The 12297-nt window shown below is 46.5% G+C and overlaps 1 protein-coding gene across 1 annotated transcript in view; it reads right to left on the bottom strand.

Annotated features, from left to right (window-relative positions):
• The window catches only part of LOC138601878 (metal transporter CNNM4), a 22369-nt gene extending 10948 nt beyond the window's left edge, over positions 1-11421 (bottom strand). Inside the window, exons 1-4 of the mRNA XM_069673165.1 lie at positions 9903-11421; positions 4624-4767; positions 2736-2870; positions 2168-2337 (exon numbers count right to left, since the gene is read on the bottom strand). Coding sequence (XP_069529266.1) covers positions 2168-2337; positions 2736-2870; positions 4624-4767; positions 9903-11421 — 1968 coding nt within the window. The remainder of the gene's footprint in view (positions 1-2167; positions 2338-2735; positions 2871-4623; positions 4768-9902) is intronic.
• Positions 11422-12297: the final 876 nt, after the last annotated feature.

Raw genomic sequence — 12297 nt, 5'->3', positions numbered from 1 at the left:
CTGGGATAAACCCGTGTTTGTTACCAGATTAAACAGGTCAACCTGTGCTGTCTAATCTGACTTCATTATGATCCTTCTGTCAGCCAGAACAGCTGACACCAACGAGGGAAAAACTTTAATCAGACCAAGACGGAGAGTCTCAACCCATCAACATAACCACATTTCAGTTATTCACCCTTTCTTCAGATTTCTGACTTTACATTAGCTTCTCATCTGACGGTAAACCAATCAGCGTTCTTAGGCCGGGCTCAGACGCCAAAGAAGAAATCCAGTTGCATCCCACACAGAAGAAGAAACTTCCGGACCTGACTCAGCCTAACAAGTGTTTTAACATCCATATTCTTGGTAGAGAAAACATCTGAGTCATAGGACAGGTGTGTAGCAGAGGAAGAAATCCGTCAGAATTGCAAGTAAACTCCCGAACACTGTCCAACTTGCAGCTTCATCGCGGTTTTGCCTGACGAAGGTCGAGTACCGAAGTGTTGCAAGCAAATAAATGTATTTTCTGCAAGTTGGACAGTGTGCAGGCGTTGACTTGCAACATCCATATTCCTTAAAATAAAGACATCCACTATATTGAGCGCAGACTTATCCTTTGTTTTAGCTGTAACACAGGGGCTTTTACTTTGAAAGCTTTAATGCACAGCAACATAACAAAAGAAGCAGCAGACAACTCTCCAGCGTCTCCCCAACACTCAGCTGAGCTCAGTCCGTGTAAGAGCAGGGGCTAAGCCCCGGCCACAAGGGAACAGCAGACACTTATTATGAGATTGTGCATTAGTGCTCTTTGGCCTCCCCCAGAAAGCCGTCCATAAACTTCAGCTTGTTCAGAACTCTGCCGCCCGGATCATCACCAGAACACCTTCTTCCCACCACATCACCCCCATCCTACAGCAACTCCACTGGCTCCCAATCAACCAATGAATCACCTACAAAATCCTTCTGTATACTTTCAAATCTATTCACAACCTCGCCCCTCCTTACCTCTCCGACCTCCTGTACATTGCCACTCCATCCCGCACCCTCCGGTCTTCCTCCTCCATCCACCTCACCGTACCCCCTGCCCGCCTCAGCACCATGGGGGGCCGAGCTTTCAGAAGCTCTGCTCCCCAGCTCTGGAATTCTCTCCCACCTGACCTCCGAAACTGCACCACCCTCCCCATCTTTAAAACTAAACTCAAAACTCATCTGTTCCGCCTCACCTACTCTCCCTAACTCTCAGCACTGTCCCTCACCCACTCCTAATGTATTTTATCTGGTTTGTTTTACTCTTGTTGGTGTTTTTACTCTTGTTTGTGTTTTCTTGTTTGTACAGCGACCTTGAGTGTCCTGAAAGGCGCTTCTAAATCAAATGTATTATTATTATTATTAGTGTTATTCATGTTAACTTGTTACGTTGTAGCTCAGTGGAACAGTATCTGGCAATTTATGAAGGACAAGCCGAGCGAAAAAGAAGCTAGGAGTTTTTTATGACTTTAGTCGGTGCAGAAATAAAGCTTGTATGCAGACACTTGTTTTTCCAGATGCATTTAAGCGCTATTGAATTGAATAGCATGCACACTGAATTGAGCCGGAGACATACTTGCTTTTTAACCTTACAGCAAAACCGTTTGCGTCATGAACGTAATTGTTCACATACTTGTCTTTGCACTACGCGTGTCACTGGAGGATACCTCTAGAGGGCGCACTAAAGCGCTCCGTCTCCCCAACACGTGCCTCCATGCACGGACGTACCGGTCCCGGACTTGTTCCCATTTAGTTTTGCAGGTTTCCACGTCGACTTCTAAAACACAACTTATCTGTCTGCAGCTGTTTGACAGGCACGCTCCAATCAGACGCAGGGAACGTGCGGCAGCCATCATGCGCATGCCAACACGTAGTTAAAAGCAAGTATATCCGCAGCTACGTTAACATACTTGTGTGAGTGTGCATTGTGCATGGAACAAGCGTGGGCAAATCAGGTCATCACTACTTGTAAGACAGCATTTAAAATTGTGATATTTTTACTTTTACTTTGGAAAATCCTCAAAATATTTCTTGTTAGGTGTAAAAATGTGTTCGATCTCTGAATCAAAACAACCCAAAGAGATCAAATCCATTAAACGTGTGTGCAGTGTGTGTTTGAACATGTGTCTAACTGTGTGTGTGTGTGTGTGTGTGTGTGCACCTGCAGGATGAGGATGAAGTAGTCGACAGGTTTGCCCCTCTGGTACAGGAAGTGCAGCGGCGAGCGTTTGTCGCTCTCGTTGAACTTGAGCTCCTGGATGACGTCGGGGTGTCTGAGGACCCTCAGCAGGACCTTCTCTGTGATCTGGAACGGGCTGAACAGCGTCACCTCTGGGGGAGGGAAGAGGGGACACCAGGAGGGGGTTGGAAGAAAAGACATGGACGTGAGTTGTTGCTTATTTTGCAATTTCTTGACGTGTGCATTTCGACTTCTTTTAGTCTCAGTATTTATAACATTGTTTTTTCTGTTATTTGGAGGTTTTTACTGAGTTTACTTTTTCTAAGAATGTAAATTATTCTTGTTTTGTTTTTTCCTGAAGTAGTTTTTGCGTCTTTAAGTTGATGCAGGTCTGTCGTACACCAAGAGACTAAACATTCACTCAAAGGTCAGCGTGTGTCAGTCCCACAGTGGCTGCTGTTAATCCAGGAGCAAACCTTCCTCTGAGCGCTGGTTAAACTAATCTGTGTTGGCTCGCTGACAGATTAGACTCCGCCCCCTCAGAGCTCACCTGTAGCCAGGAAACGATGAGCTGCCAGCATGAGCTGAGGAGAGATCTTCACTTTGCTGTCGGCGTCGTTCTTAAACGCCGAGAAGTCGGGCTTGTTCTTATTTGGATCCACCTTCTTCCTGTTTCTGTTGTCGGCTGCAGAGAGACAGAAAAGAGGACGGAGAAGTGAGACAGTGAAACTGATGTGTGACTTTAAGAGACTTTAAGAGAAGTTAAAAGGATAATTTCACACAGCAGATGCGATAAAAACAGAACAGGTTGAGTCTCTGCTGGCTGTTAACTTTATGTTGATCGGAGGGCTGAAGGACACTTTGGATTTTGTACAGATTGAAAACATGTTAATTAGTGACTTGAGAGGTGCTGTTAGCTTAGCATAAATGCTGGAAAAAGCTAGCAGCTGAATCCAAATGTCCACAAACACAGACTTAAATCTACGTACACAGTCATTAAGAGAAGTCTGCGAGGGGGCAAGACTATAATGTTTTGTCCATATTGCAATGAATTGTGGGTATTTAATCAATGCAGGCTGCATTTCTCTTCCTGTAAGTCTGCAGAAAGTCCACATGAGGCCTCTTGTGGTCTGGGTTATATGTGGGTCCAAACAGCCTTCAGCACTCGCACACTTCCTGCAAAGTCTGCAAGAGTGCAAGAGTGTGGATTTAGCTCCCCATGCTCTGTTAAGGGTTAAAAACCTGCACCTCTAAAGCTCCCAACTTGTGGGCTTAAAGATATTTGTGTAAATCTACAAATTATTGTTTTTAATCTCTGGGTTTTTGCAGCATTTAAACAAAAAAAAGCTAAAGCTTAAGATGAGCTGGATGGTGGACTTTGCAGCCTTTTCTGTTGCCAGTCTTTGTGCTAGCTAAAGCCTTATTTACACTTTGGCTCCGCCTCAGCGCTGTATTGAATGAACGACTTCGCCCCACCATTCCGCCTCCATGCGCTCTACATAGAAGACGGAACGTAACAGAGGCGTAAACTAATAATCCCCCCTTGAACCGGCAGTGTAAAAAGCCTTCAAGCTGCTTCTTCTATCCATCCATCCATTTTCTACGCTCCTTATCCTGTTCAGGGTCGCTGGGGGCCTATCCCAGCTGTCACTGGGCGAGAGGCAGGGTTACACCTGGACTGATCACCAGTCAATCACAGGGCTCACACATAGAAACAGACTACCTTTCACGCTCACACTCTACAGGCTGTTGAGAGTCACCAGTGAACCTGACGAGCATGTCTTTGGACTGTGGGAGGAAGCGGAGTACCCGGAGGGAACCCACGCATGCACGGGGAGAACATGCAGACGACCACCGTGCAGCCCGCTGCTGCTTGTACTTATTTTTCCAACACATTAGAGTGCTATCAATCTTCTCATCGGCCAACGTATTAAACCAAAGTCAAACAGTTTAGAAAGGCAGAGGCTCTTCACACAATCTCAGAAACATCGACCATCATCAGACCATTACTAAGTCTCTGACGGTGACGGCAAATATTTCATGACTCACATGGTAGCTAGCAGATATCCGGACTCAATAACAGATTTAGAGGCCAAAACTTCCTCTTCTGACTTCTGGTCATTGTTAACACACACACGAGCAACTTCAAACCCAAGAACCGAGCAGAAGTAGAGACGACCCTCACAGCGATTCTCTGAAGCAGCTGATGGCATGTTAAGGTAGATCAATGTTTTTATAAGCTAATAAAAAGTGGTGATTTGTTCCAGTTTTTTGGTCACCAATGCTTCACCAATAAAAATTAATCTGGTTCTGTTGCTCGAGGTCCATCGTCCAGAGGATATCACTGTGTGTGAGTGTGTGTGTGTGTGTGTGTGTGTGTGTGTGTGTGTGTGTGTATGACGTGTATCTGTGCCAGGAACCAGGATGTGCTGACTCACTGTAGAGGTCGGACTCGTCCAGGATCTCTGACTTGATGATCTCCTCGATGACGTCCTCCAGCGTGACCAATCCCAGCACCTCGTAGAACGGATCCCCCTCCCCCTCGTTGTTCACCTTCTGGACGATGGCCAGGTGGGATTTACCTGCAGGGAGGAGAGAGGGCAGAGGTCACACAAAGGTCACAACCAGGCGTTTATCAGCATTTTTATCATTTACTGCAGTCACATAAGTGTTCAGAGACAAAGTGTCAGGAAAGTAGGGCAGCTTCAAACAGGAGAGGGAGGGAAAGAAGCGAGTTTGATGCTGCTGTTCGATCTGTCGGTGGATTTATGCGACCGCTGGGAGGCCAGATTGATGCCTTAAAATAGCCCAGACTGGACTTAGAGCTTTGAAGAGAAAGGAGCAGGAAGAAGTGCCAAAGCGAGATAAAGAGACGAGGAGAGGGCTGAGAAGAAAGAGAGGGATGTGGCAGGAGAGAGGCAGCAGATTAATCCTCTCCTGGCTCTCTTCTCCTCATTAAAAAACATATATTTTGTTGCTTGTGTTCTGGCTCAGGTCGAGCGTGATGTAAGAACACTGACGGCTGCCAAAGTGCGACACATTATCTGCTGAGCAGGGCAGGAAGCTGTCACTGTTAGTTGACGTTAAGAAGACACCACCTTCGTCTATTTTAGGTCCCTACAGTGATGCTGCTGTCGCCATGTGTGTGCAGAGCGCTCGTGTGCAGCAAGAGGGACTAAAAATGTACCAAAATTCATGAACTTGAATAAACATTTTCTCTTTTTTAGTCCACAAATCAAAACTGAAACAGTCAGACAGACAGTCAGCAACCCTTCTAATGTTTACATTGTTGTTTAGCTACAGGCCTCTGAAAGCAGTCTGTCTTTTAAATGAAAGAGGCTTATGTTAAATTTTGTTTCATTCAAAAATAGTGGCTGACTTACACTCTGCATTTTTTCATCACAAAATAGTCCCTCCAAGAAGTTGCGATATTGCGTTCCCGCAAATTAACGCGAATTCAGGCAACTTTTCTTTTTTGCTTCTAACAAGGCACCAGAGCGATCGTGTCTCTTTCATGAGCTAACTAATCCAGCCTCGATCTACAGAGTCTTTAAGGAGACTCTAAACAGTCGTTCCAGAGTAATAAATCCAATATTCCACGTCTTCTAGTGAATATTTATTATATATACGCTCTAAACAGATTTCCCTGCAATTCTGACTCACTGCGTCACTAATTCATGACTCCTCGCCGTAGGGCTTATGACATGAATCCATATCCTAAGTCCTCTCGCTGTATCATGATATTATCGCTGTATCGTCTTCTTGCTGTGACATGATACTATCGCTGTATCGTCTTCTTGCTGTATCATGATATTATCGCTGTATCGTCCTCTCGCTGTATCATGATATTATCGCTGTATCATGATATTATCGCTGTATCGTCCTCTCGCTGTATCATGATATTATCGCTGTATCATGATATTATCGCTGTATCATGATACTATCGCTGTATCGTCCTCTCGCTGTATCATGATATTATCGCTGTATCGTTTTCACGCTGTATCGTGACATTATCGCTGTAACGTGATATTATCGCTGTATCGTCCTCTCGCTGTATCGTGATATTATCGCTGTATCGTGATATTATCACTGTATCGTATATTATCACTGTATCGTCCTCTCGCTGTATCGTGATATTATCGCTGTATCGTCCTCTCGCTGTATCGTGATATTATCGCTGTATCGTCCTCTTGCTGTATCGTGATATTATCGCTGTATCGTGATATTATCACTGTATCGTCCTCTCGCTGTATCGTATATTATCACTGTATCGTCCTCTCGCTGTATCGTGATATTATCGCTGTATCGTCCTCTTGCTGTATCGTGATATTATCGCTGTATCGTCCTCTTGCTGTATCGTGATATTATCGCTGTATCGTGATATTATCACTGTATCGTCCTCTCGCTGTATCGTATATTATCACTGTATCGTCCTCTCGCTGTATCATGATATTATCATTATCGTGGGCCATGTATCACATATCGTATCTTAATTAACCCATGCTTGGAATTAAAAAAATGTCTCAAAGATATTTTTGGCCGCAGCAATCACAGAAAATGCTTCATCCTGGAGGGACTGACAAAGATACTCAGGCAGAAAAGGGTGGATAATGGCAACTACAAAAACATAAAGAACAAAAACAGAGTATCAGTTTCTGCTATGAGCCAAAGTCTGAATTTAAACATGTGCATCCCTGATAACAGCTGCTGTAGTCCTGGCAGATATGTTGGAATATAGACAGCAACTCTTCAGGGATGAATGTAACACAGAGAGAGAGGCTGCACTGAGGAGCCAGAGAACAGACGGAGAGTCTGCAGTGACGTCAGGGCTCTAAAGAGAGAGAGAGAGAGAATCTGCTCTGTGCTGATGATGACTCATCCTGCTAACATGTGAGCATCACTGTCACCACCACACAGAACCGGGCCTGTTAGCGCTGTTTGTACAGTCAGCACAGAGATGTAGCCAACAGACACTGACATGATGACTCACATCTCTTCATCATCAGCTGGATGTGTGACCTCTATGCTTCCTGCACGGGAAGGTCAGAGGTCACGGTCAGCAGCCCTGCAGCAGCTTCACATTAGCTGCTTCAGGGATAATAACAGAGATTCAACCTTGTATGAAGGGGAGCCATTTTCTCTCTGTCATCTTTTAAAATAAAAAAAACATTGATTTATACAGCTTCTAAATGTGAGAATTTTATGTTTTTCTTTGTCGAATCTGTTTGTGTTTTGGACAGAACAGGAGAAGATGTGAGCTCATGATCAACTCTGAGACGCTTTCTTCATTATTTTCCGACATTTCATAGATCACAAGATCGCTATTTCAGATAAATTAGCCAATTATTTTCTTGTTATTGTTTCTATCAAAGAGGAGGAATGTTAGCTGCACCTCTCTGACTTTTTGAAACTGTTTGTGGCATTTTGTTTGAGCAGTCCAGACGTTACAACATGTTTACATCTGGATGATTGTACAACATTGCAGTCATCATTTAATAAACTGAGGTGGTATTTTGCAGTGAGAAAGCAGGCTATCATTATCTGTGTTAAGATGCATACACAAAAACATGCAAATAATTCAACACTGACACACAAACTAGTGTTTATTTAGAGTGTGTAAGTGTGCACTTGGTATGCAAACTTCAGACTAAAGCTGCAACGATTAATCAGTGACTGATCAACACGTGTTATTAAACCACAAATATTTTGAAGAACCATTAAACCGACATTTTACGGAGACGTGTAGAATCTTACAAAGTATACGGAGCGATTAATCAGTCGCTTCATGATTCTGTAAACATTCTCCGACACAAAAATGCTCGTTTTGCTTCTGTGTGATGAATAAATGATGATATAAGTGCTATAAAAAGCCACATGTGAGTGTAACGTTTATGCATAATGACGGCTGAAATCAGGCTTCTTCTTCTGCATTAAAAGTCTGCTGAAGAAGGCAGAAGTATGGTTACAAAATGAAGGGCGTGTCTACATCCATTTGTGGCGACAGGAAATTAAGCTTGTGCATGTGCACCCAGCTGCAGAACTGCTGTGATTTATAAGACAGAGCAGAAGCATTTGCACAGCTTTAAATCAGATTTAAATCATGTGTTTGTGTCCTTTTTTGCTGCTTTTATTCCAACTTTACAGAAACTGTTTGATATCTTAAAATAGCCTCACTGTCATCACAATAAGCTTTATTTCACTCCAGGTATTGTTGTTGTGATCCCGGCTGCTTTGTATTCACGGTGTGGATATCAGCGCTGAGATTTCCCACACTAATCCCCTGCACCCGAATGTGCAGATTTTCATCCCATCAAAGGTGACACAGCGGCTCATTTCAATGATTAGTTCCTGCTCCGAGAGGAGCCGACCATCAGCTGCTGCAGTGATGACGGCCGGATTAGAGCCAACACGGATGTGGCCAATAAATCAAACACATCACGCAGAGCAGCGGTCAGTTTGTTTACTGAGGGTCTGAACACAAAGTGCTGTAAGTCTGTGGTTGTGTCCGGACATGAAGATCTGAGTTTACTGGCTGTGAAGGGAGGGATGTCACAGGTGCAAATTTACAGTTTAGAGCAGAAGAACTTCCAAGGAAGTTAGGACCCTGGGAATTTAAGACCTCAAGAACCTGAGGCCCTGGGAACTTACAGCATAGGAACTTAGGTCCTGAAAAATGTTCCTGTTTATGTTGTTTGTTGCGTTATGTTTGAGTGAAGCCGGTTTTGACATCAAATAACAGACGAAAATCAAGAAAACTGAGCTGAAACAGCTAAATATGTGGAGGAAGCAGTGAAAAAAGAAGCTTGAACAGAACCTAAAGTTAAATTATCATCATTAGGAGGAAAGATTCTCTCTGATACTCATTTTAAACTCGACACCGGCCTTTTGGTTCATGTGGCGAGGCAGTGTCAAACACCTGAAGCCAGCAAGGTTGTTGCATCCATGTTCACCAACAGTTGCTGGTTACCTCACCAACCATGATATCTATGCTCCCATCTGAGCTGCACCACTTTTTAAAACCCTGATGCTTACGTCCAGGGGTCTCTGTCTCGGTGGAAACCCCGCTTGACTCCCCCTCAAACCCTCAGCATCGTGCAAAGGTTGCACGATGCTGAGGGTCTCAGGGACTGAGAGAGTCCCTCCCAAGGCTGTCGGAGGTGCAAACTCTGGGACCATTTTTAACGACACCTGAGAACTTATTTATTCAGCTGTGCCTCTCACTAGCTGCACCTCTGCCATTGTTTTATTGTCTGTCACATACTATTCTAACCTTATTTGCTGCCTCTTTTGTTTGCTTAGTTTAATTTGCCTGTTTTGATGTATTGTCCTGTGTGAAAGGTGCTGCATAAAGAAAGTTTTACGAATATTTAAAGTACCTCAAAGTTGTCCAGTAAATACAGTACATGTGCAAATGTACTCAGCTACATGACACCTCTGTATCTGCTGCACTGTGATTCACTTTGGTTTGGTTGCTTGCATGTTAGTGAGTTTAAAAGTACACTGATTTTCCATCCATCAATAACTCTGATCAATACAGGCAGAGCTGCTGGGGAGGAAGAGGGGGGGGAAGAGGGGGAGGGGGTAACTTAGGATGTAGACAGGAAGTGTGTGTGAGTGGATGCAGTGATGGCTGCAGGTTGTAAACAAACAAAGAAAATAAAAAACAAAGCAGAGAGCAGCAGATAAATAAACATGCACATGCGCAGTTCAGACGCACCTTTCTTGAACTCCTCCAGCATGGCGTCTAGCTTGGTGTCATGGAACACAAAGTGCACCGGGTGGTTGTAGAACTTGGTGATGGTCTTCAGGGTGGTGCAGTCGTCCGGGTCCACGAAGGCCAAGTCCTTCACGTACAGGATGTCCACGATGTTGGACCTCTCATCGTCATACACCGGGATGCGCGTGTATCCGCTCTCCATGATCTCTGACATGGTGTTAAAGTCCAGAACCGCGTCCGCCTGGATCATGAAGCAGTTCCCCAGGGGGGTCATCACGTCCTCCACGGTCTTGGTCCTGAGCTCGAGCGCGCCCTGGATCATGTTGAGCTCCTCCTTCACCAGGTCGTTGTACGGCTCCGTCACCTTCAGCATCTCCACCAGCTTCTCCCGGTTGTACACGGTACCGATCTCCTGGCCCAGCAGGACGTCCAGCAGCTTGCTGACCGGGAAGGACACCGGGAAGGTGAGGAACATGAAGAACTTGGTGACCATGATGGTGTTGGCTCCCACAGCCAGCCCGTGGCGCGAGCACAACGCCTGGGGGACGATCTCCCCAAAAATGACGATCCCGATGGTGGAGGCCACCACCGCGCCCAACCCGGAGCCGATCAGGTCGTCCAGGAGGATGGTGAGGGTGGTGTTCACGAGCACGTTACCGAGCAGCAGGGAGCACAGCAGGTAGTTCCCTTTGCTGCGGATGGGTTCGATCTTCCGCGCGTCTTTCTTCTCCTTGTCGGTGCCGCAGCTCTGCACGATGCGCAGCTCCATGGGGTCCAGCGCCATCAGGCCCAGGTTCAACCCGCTGAACATTCCGGAGAGCACGAGCAGACAGCAAATGAGGATGACCTGCAGCCACAAGGGCAGCAGAGACTTCTTCTCCTCCACCACCAGCACCCTGCCATCGCTATCCCCCAGCAGCACCCACCTGCTGCCGTCCGTGCCCGCCGTGCACACCGCGTATTCCTTCTGCGGCTCGCTCTTGCGCAGCGGCTTCACTTGAACGGTGAGCAGCCCGGACGTGCCTTTACTGCTCACGTTCATGAAGGTCCCAACGCTGATGTCCTTCGTGAAATCAACACAAGTCCTGTCCTGCGCTTCCATCATGCCGCTGCTGCCTCCTCTCGCAGCCGCCACCGCCTCCTCCTCCTCCTCATCCCCCTCTCCTGCTTCCTCTCCCCCTGTGAGCTCCGTGAAGCGGATCTGCGTCCAGGCGCCCGAGTGGAGCTGCACCCCGTAAAACCGGAGCTGCACGGAGCTCTCCTCTGTCACCTGGATGACACCGTCGTCATTGGTGCTGGCCGGCTTGTCGCTCCTCTCCAGCCGCATGCCGAGCACCTGGCTCCCGCTGCTGCTGCCACCTGACCCCGCCGCCGCTGCCGCTGCCGCAGCCGCCGCCTCCGTGCGCCCCCCGACCGCGCTCCACACGCAGATAACGACAGTGAGAATGTAACCCTGCTGCCCGCTCCATTCTGTCGCCATGTTTGTTTCACTGCTCGGCGACCTGGGGGCTGACGTCATTTACTCATGTCCGAGCGGCTCCGCCCCCCCGCCGGCCCATCACACACACATAGGCTGCACACTAACACACACACACCCATTATCACCGCCTACCGGGCAGCGACAGGTAGAGCTAATAAACAAACACACACTCCCCCTTTTCCTCCCTCACACACACACACACACACACACATTTGACATGTTATTTTGGTGCTCACTCTGCTGCAGCTTGTGGAGATAAACACCCCCAAAATATGCATGCGCCCTGCGTCACCCTCCCCTCACCCCTCCTCCCCCTCCCTCCCTCCTTGTTATTGTCTGTCAGGCTCGGGGCAATGCGGCACACAGCGCGTGGATGCTGCTGCTGCTGTGGACAGCGGTTTTATCGTCCAATTGTATCCGGAGCCAGCTGCTGTTATGTAAAGGCACATGGCATCTGTGCACCCCCATCATCATCACCCCCTCCTCCCCCCCCATCCTCATACTGCACCATCCTCCCGCATCCCTCTGGCACAGAGCCCGGCCGAGCTGCAGAGTTTCCTCCAGAGAGGATCCTCCTGCAGCGGCGGCTTCATCTCTCTGTTTATGAAAATATAACCAATAAAAAATAACAGATAAAATAAGCAACTTCCGGTTCACCCGTTTATTAACCGTCTTTAGTGTCTTTAGTTATTATTAGCTCCTAATATTCTGTGATCTGCAATTATGTAACACAGCATAACACGTCTCTGTGTGCTTGCTTACACTGCCACGCCCCCTAGTGGTCAAACAAGTTAAAGTGAATACTGCAGTTCTAACGACTCTTTAAAGTTGTATTATTACAAATTAAATGACTTACAATAATCATTTATCAACTATTATTTATTTTATTTAATATATAATACTATAGTATATTTT

The sequence above is a fragment of the Semicossyphus pulcher genome, unplaced genomic scaffold (genome assembly GCF_022749685.1).
Source record: "Semicossyphus pulcher isolate SPU_LCO1_2020_fin unplaced genomic scaffold, fSemPul1.0.p SCAF_22, whole genome shotgun sequence".
Lineage (NCBI taxonomy): Eukaryota > Metazoa > Chordata > Actinopteri > Labriformes > Labridae > Semicossyphus > Semicossyphus pulcher.
Note: the sequence above shows the minus strand (reverse complement) of the source record. Positions and strands in the feature narration are given on the sequence as shown.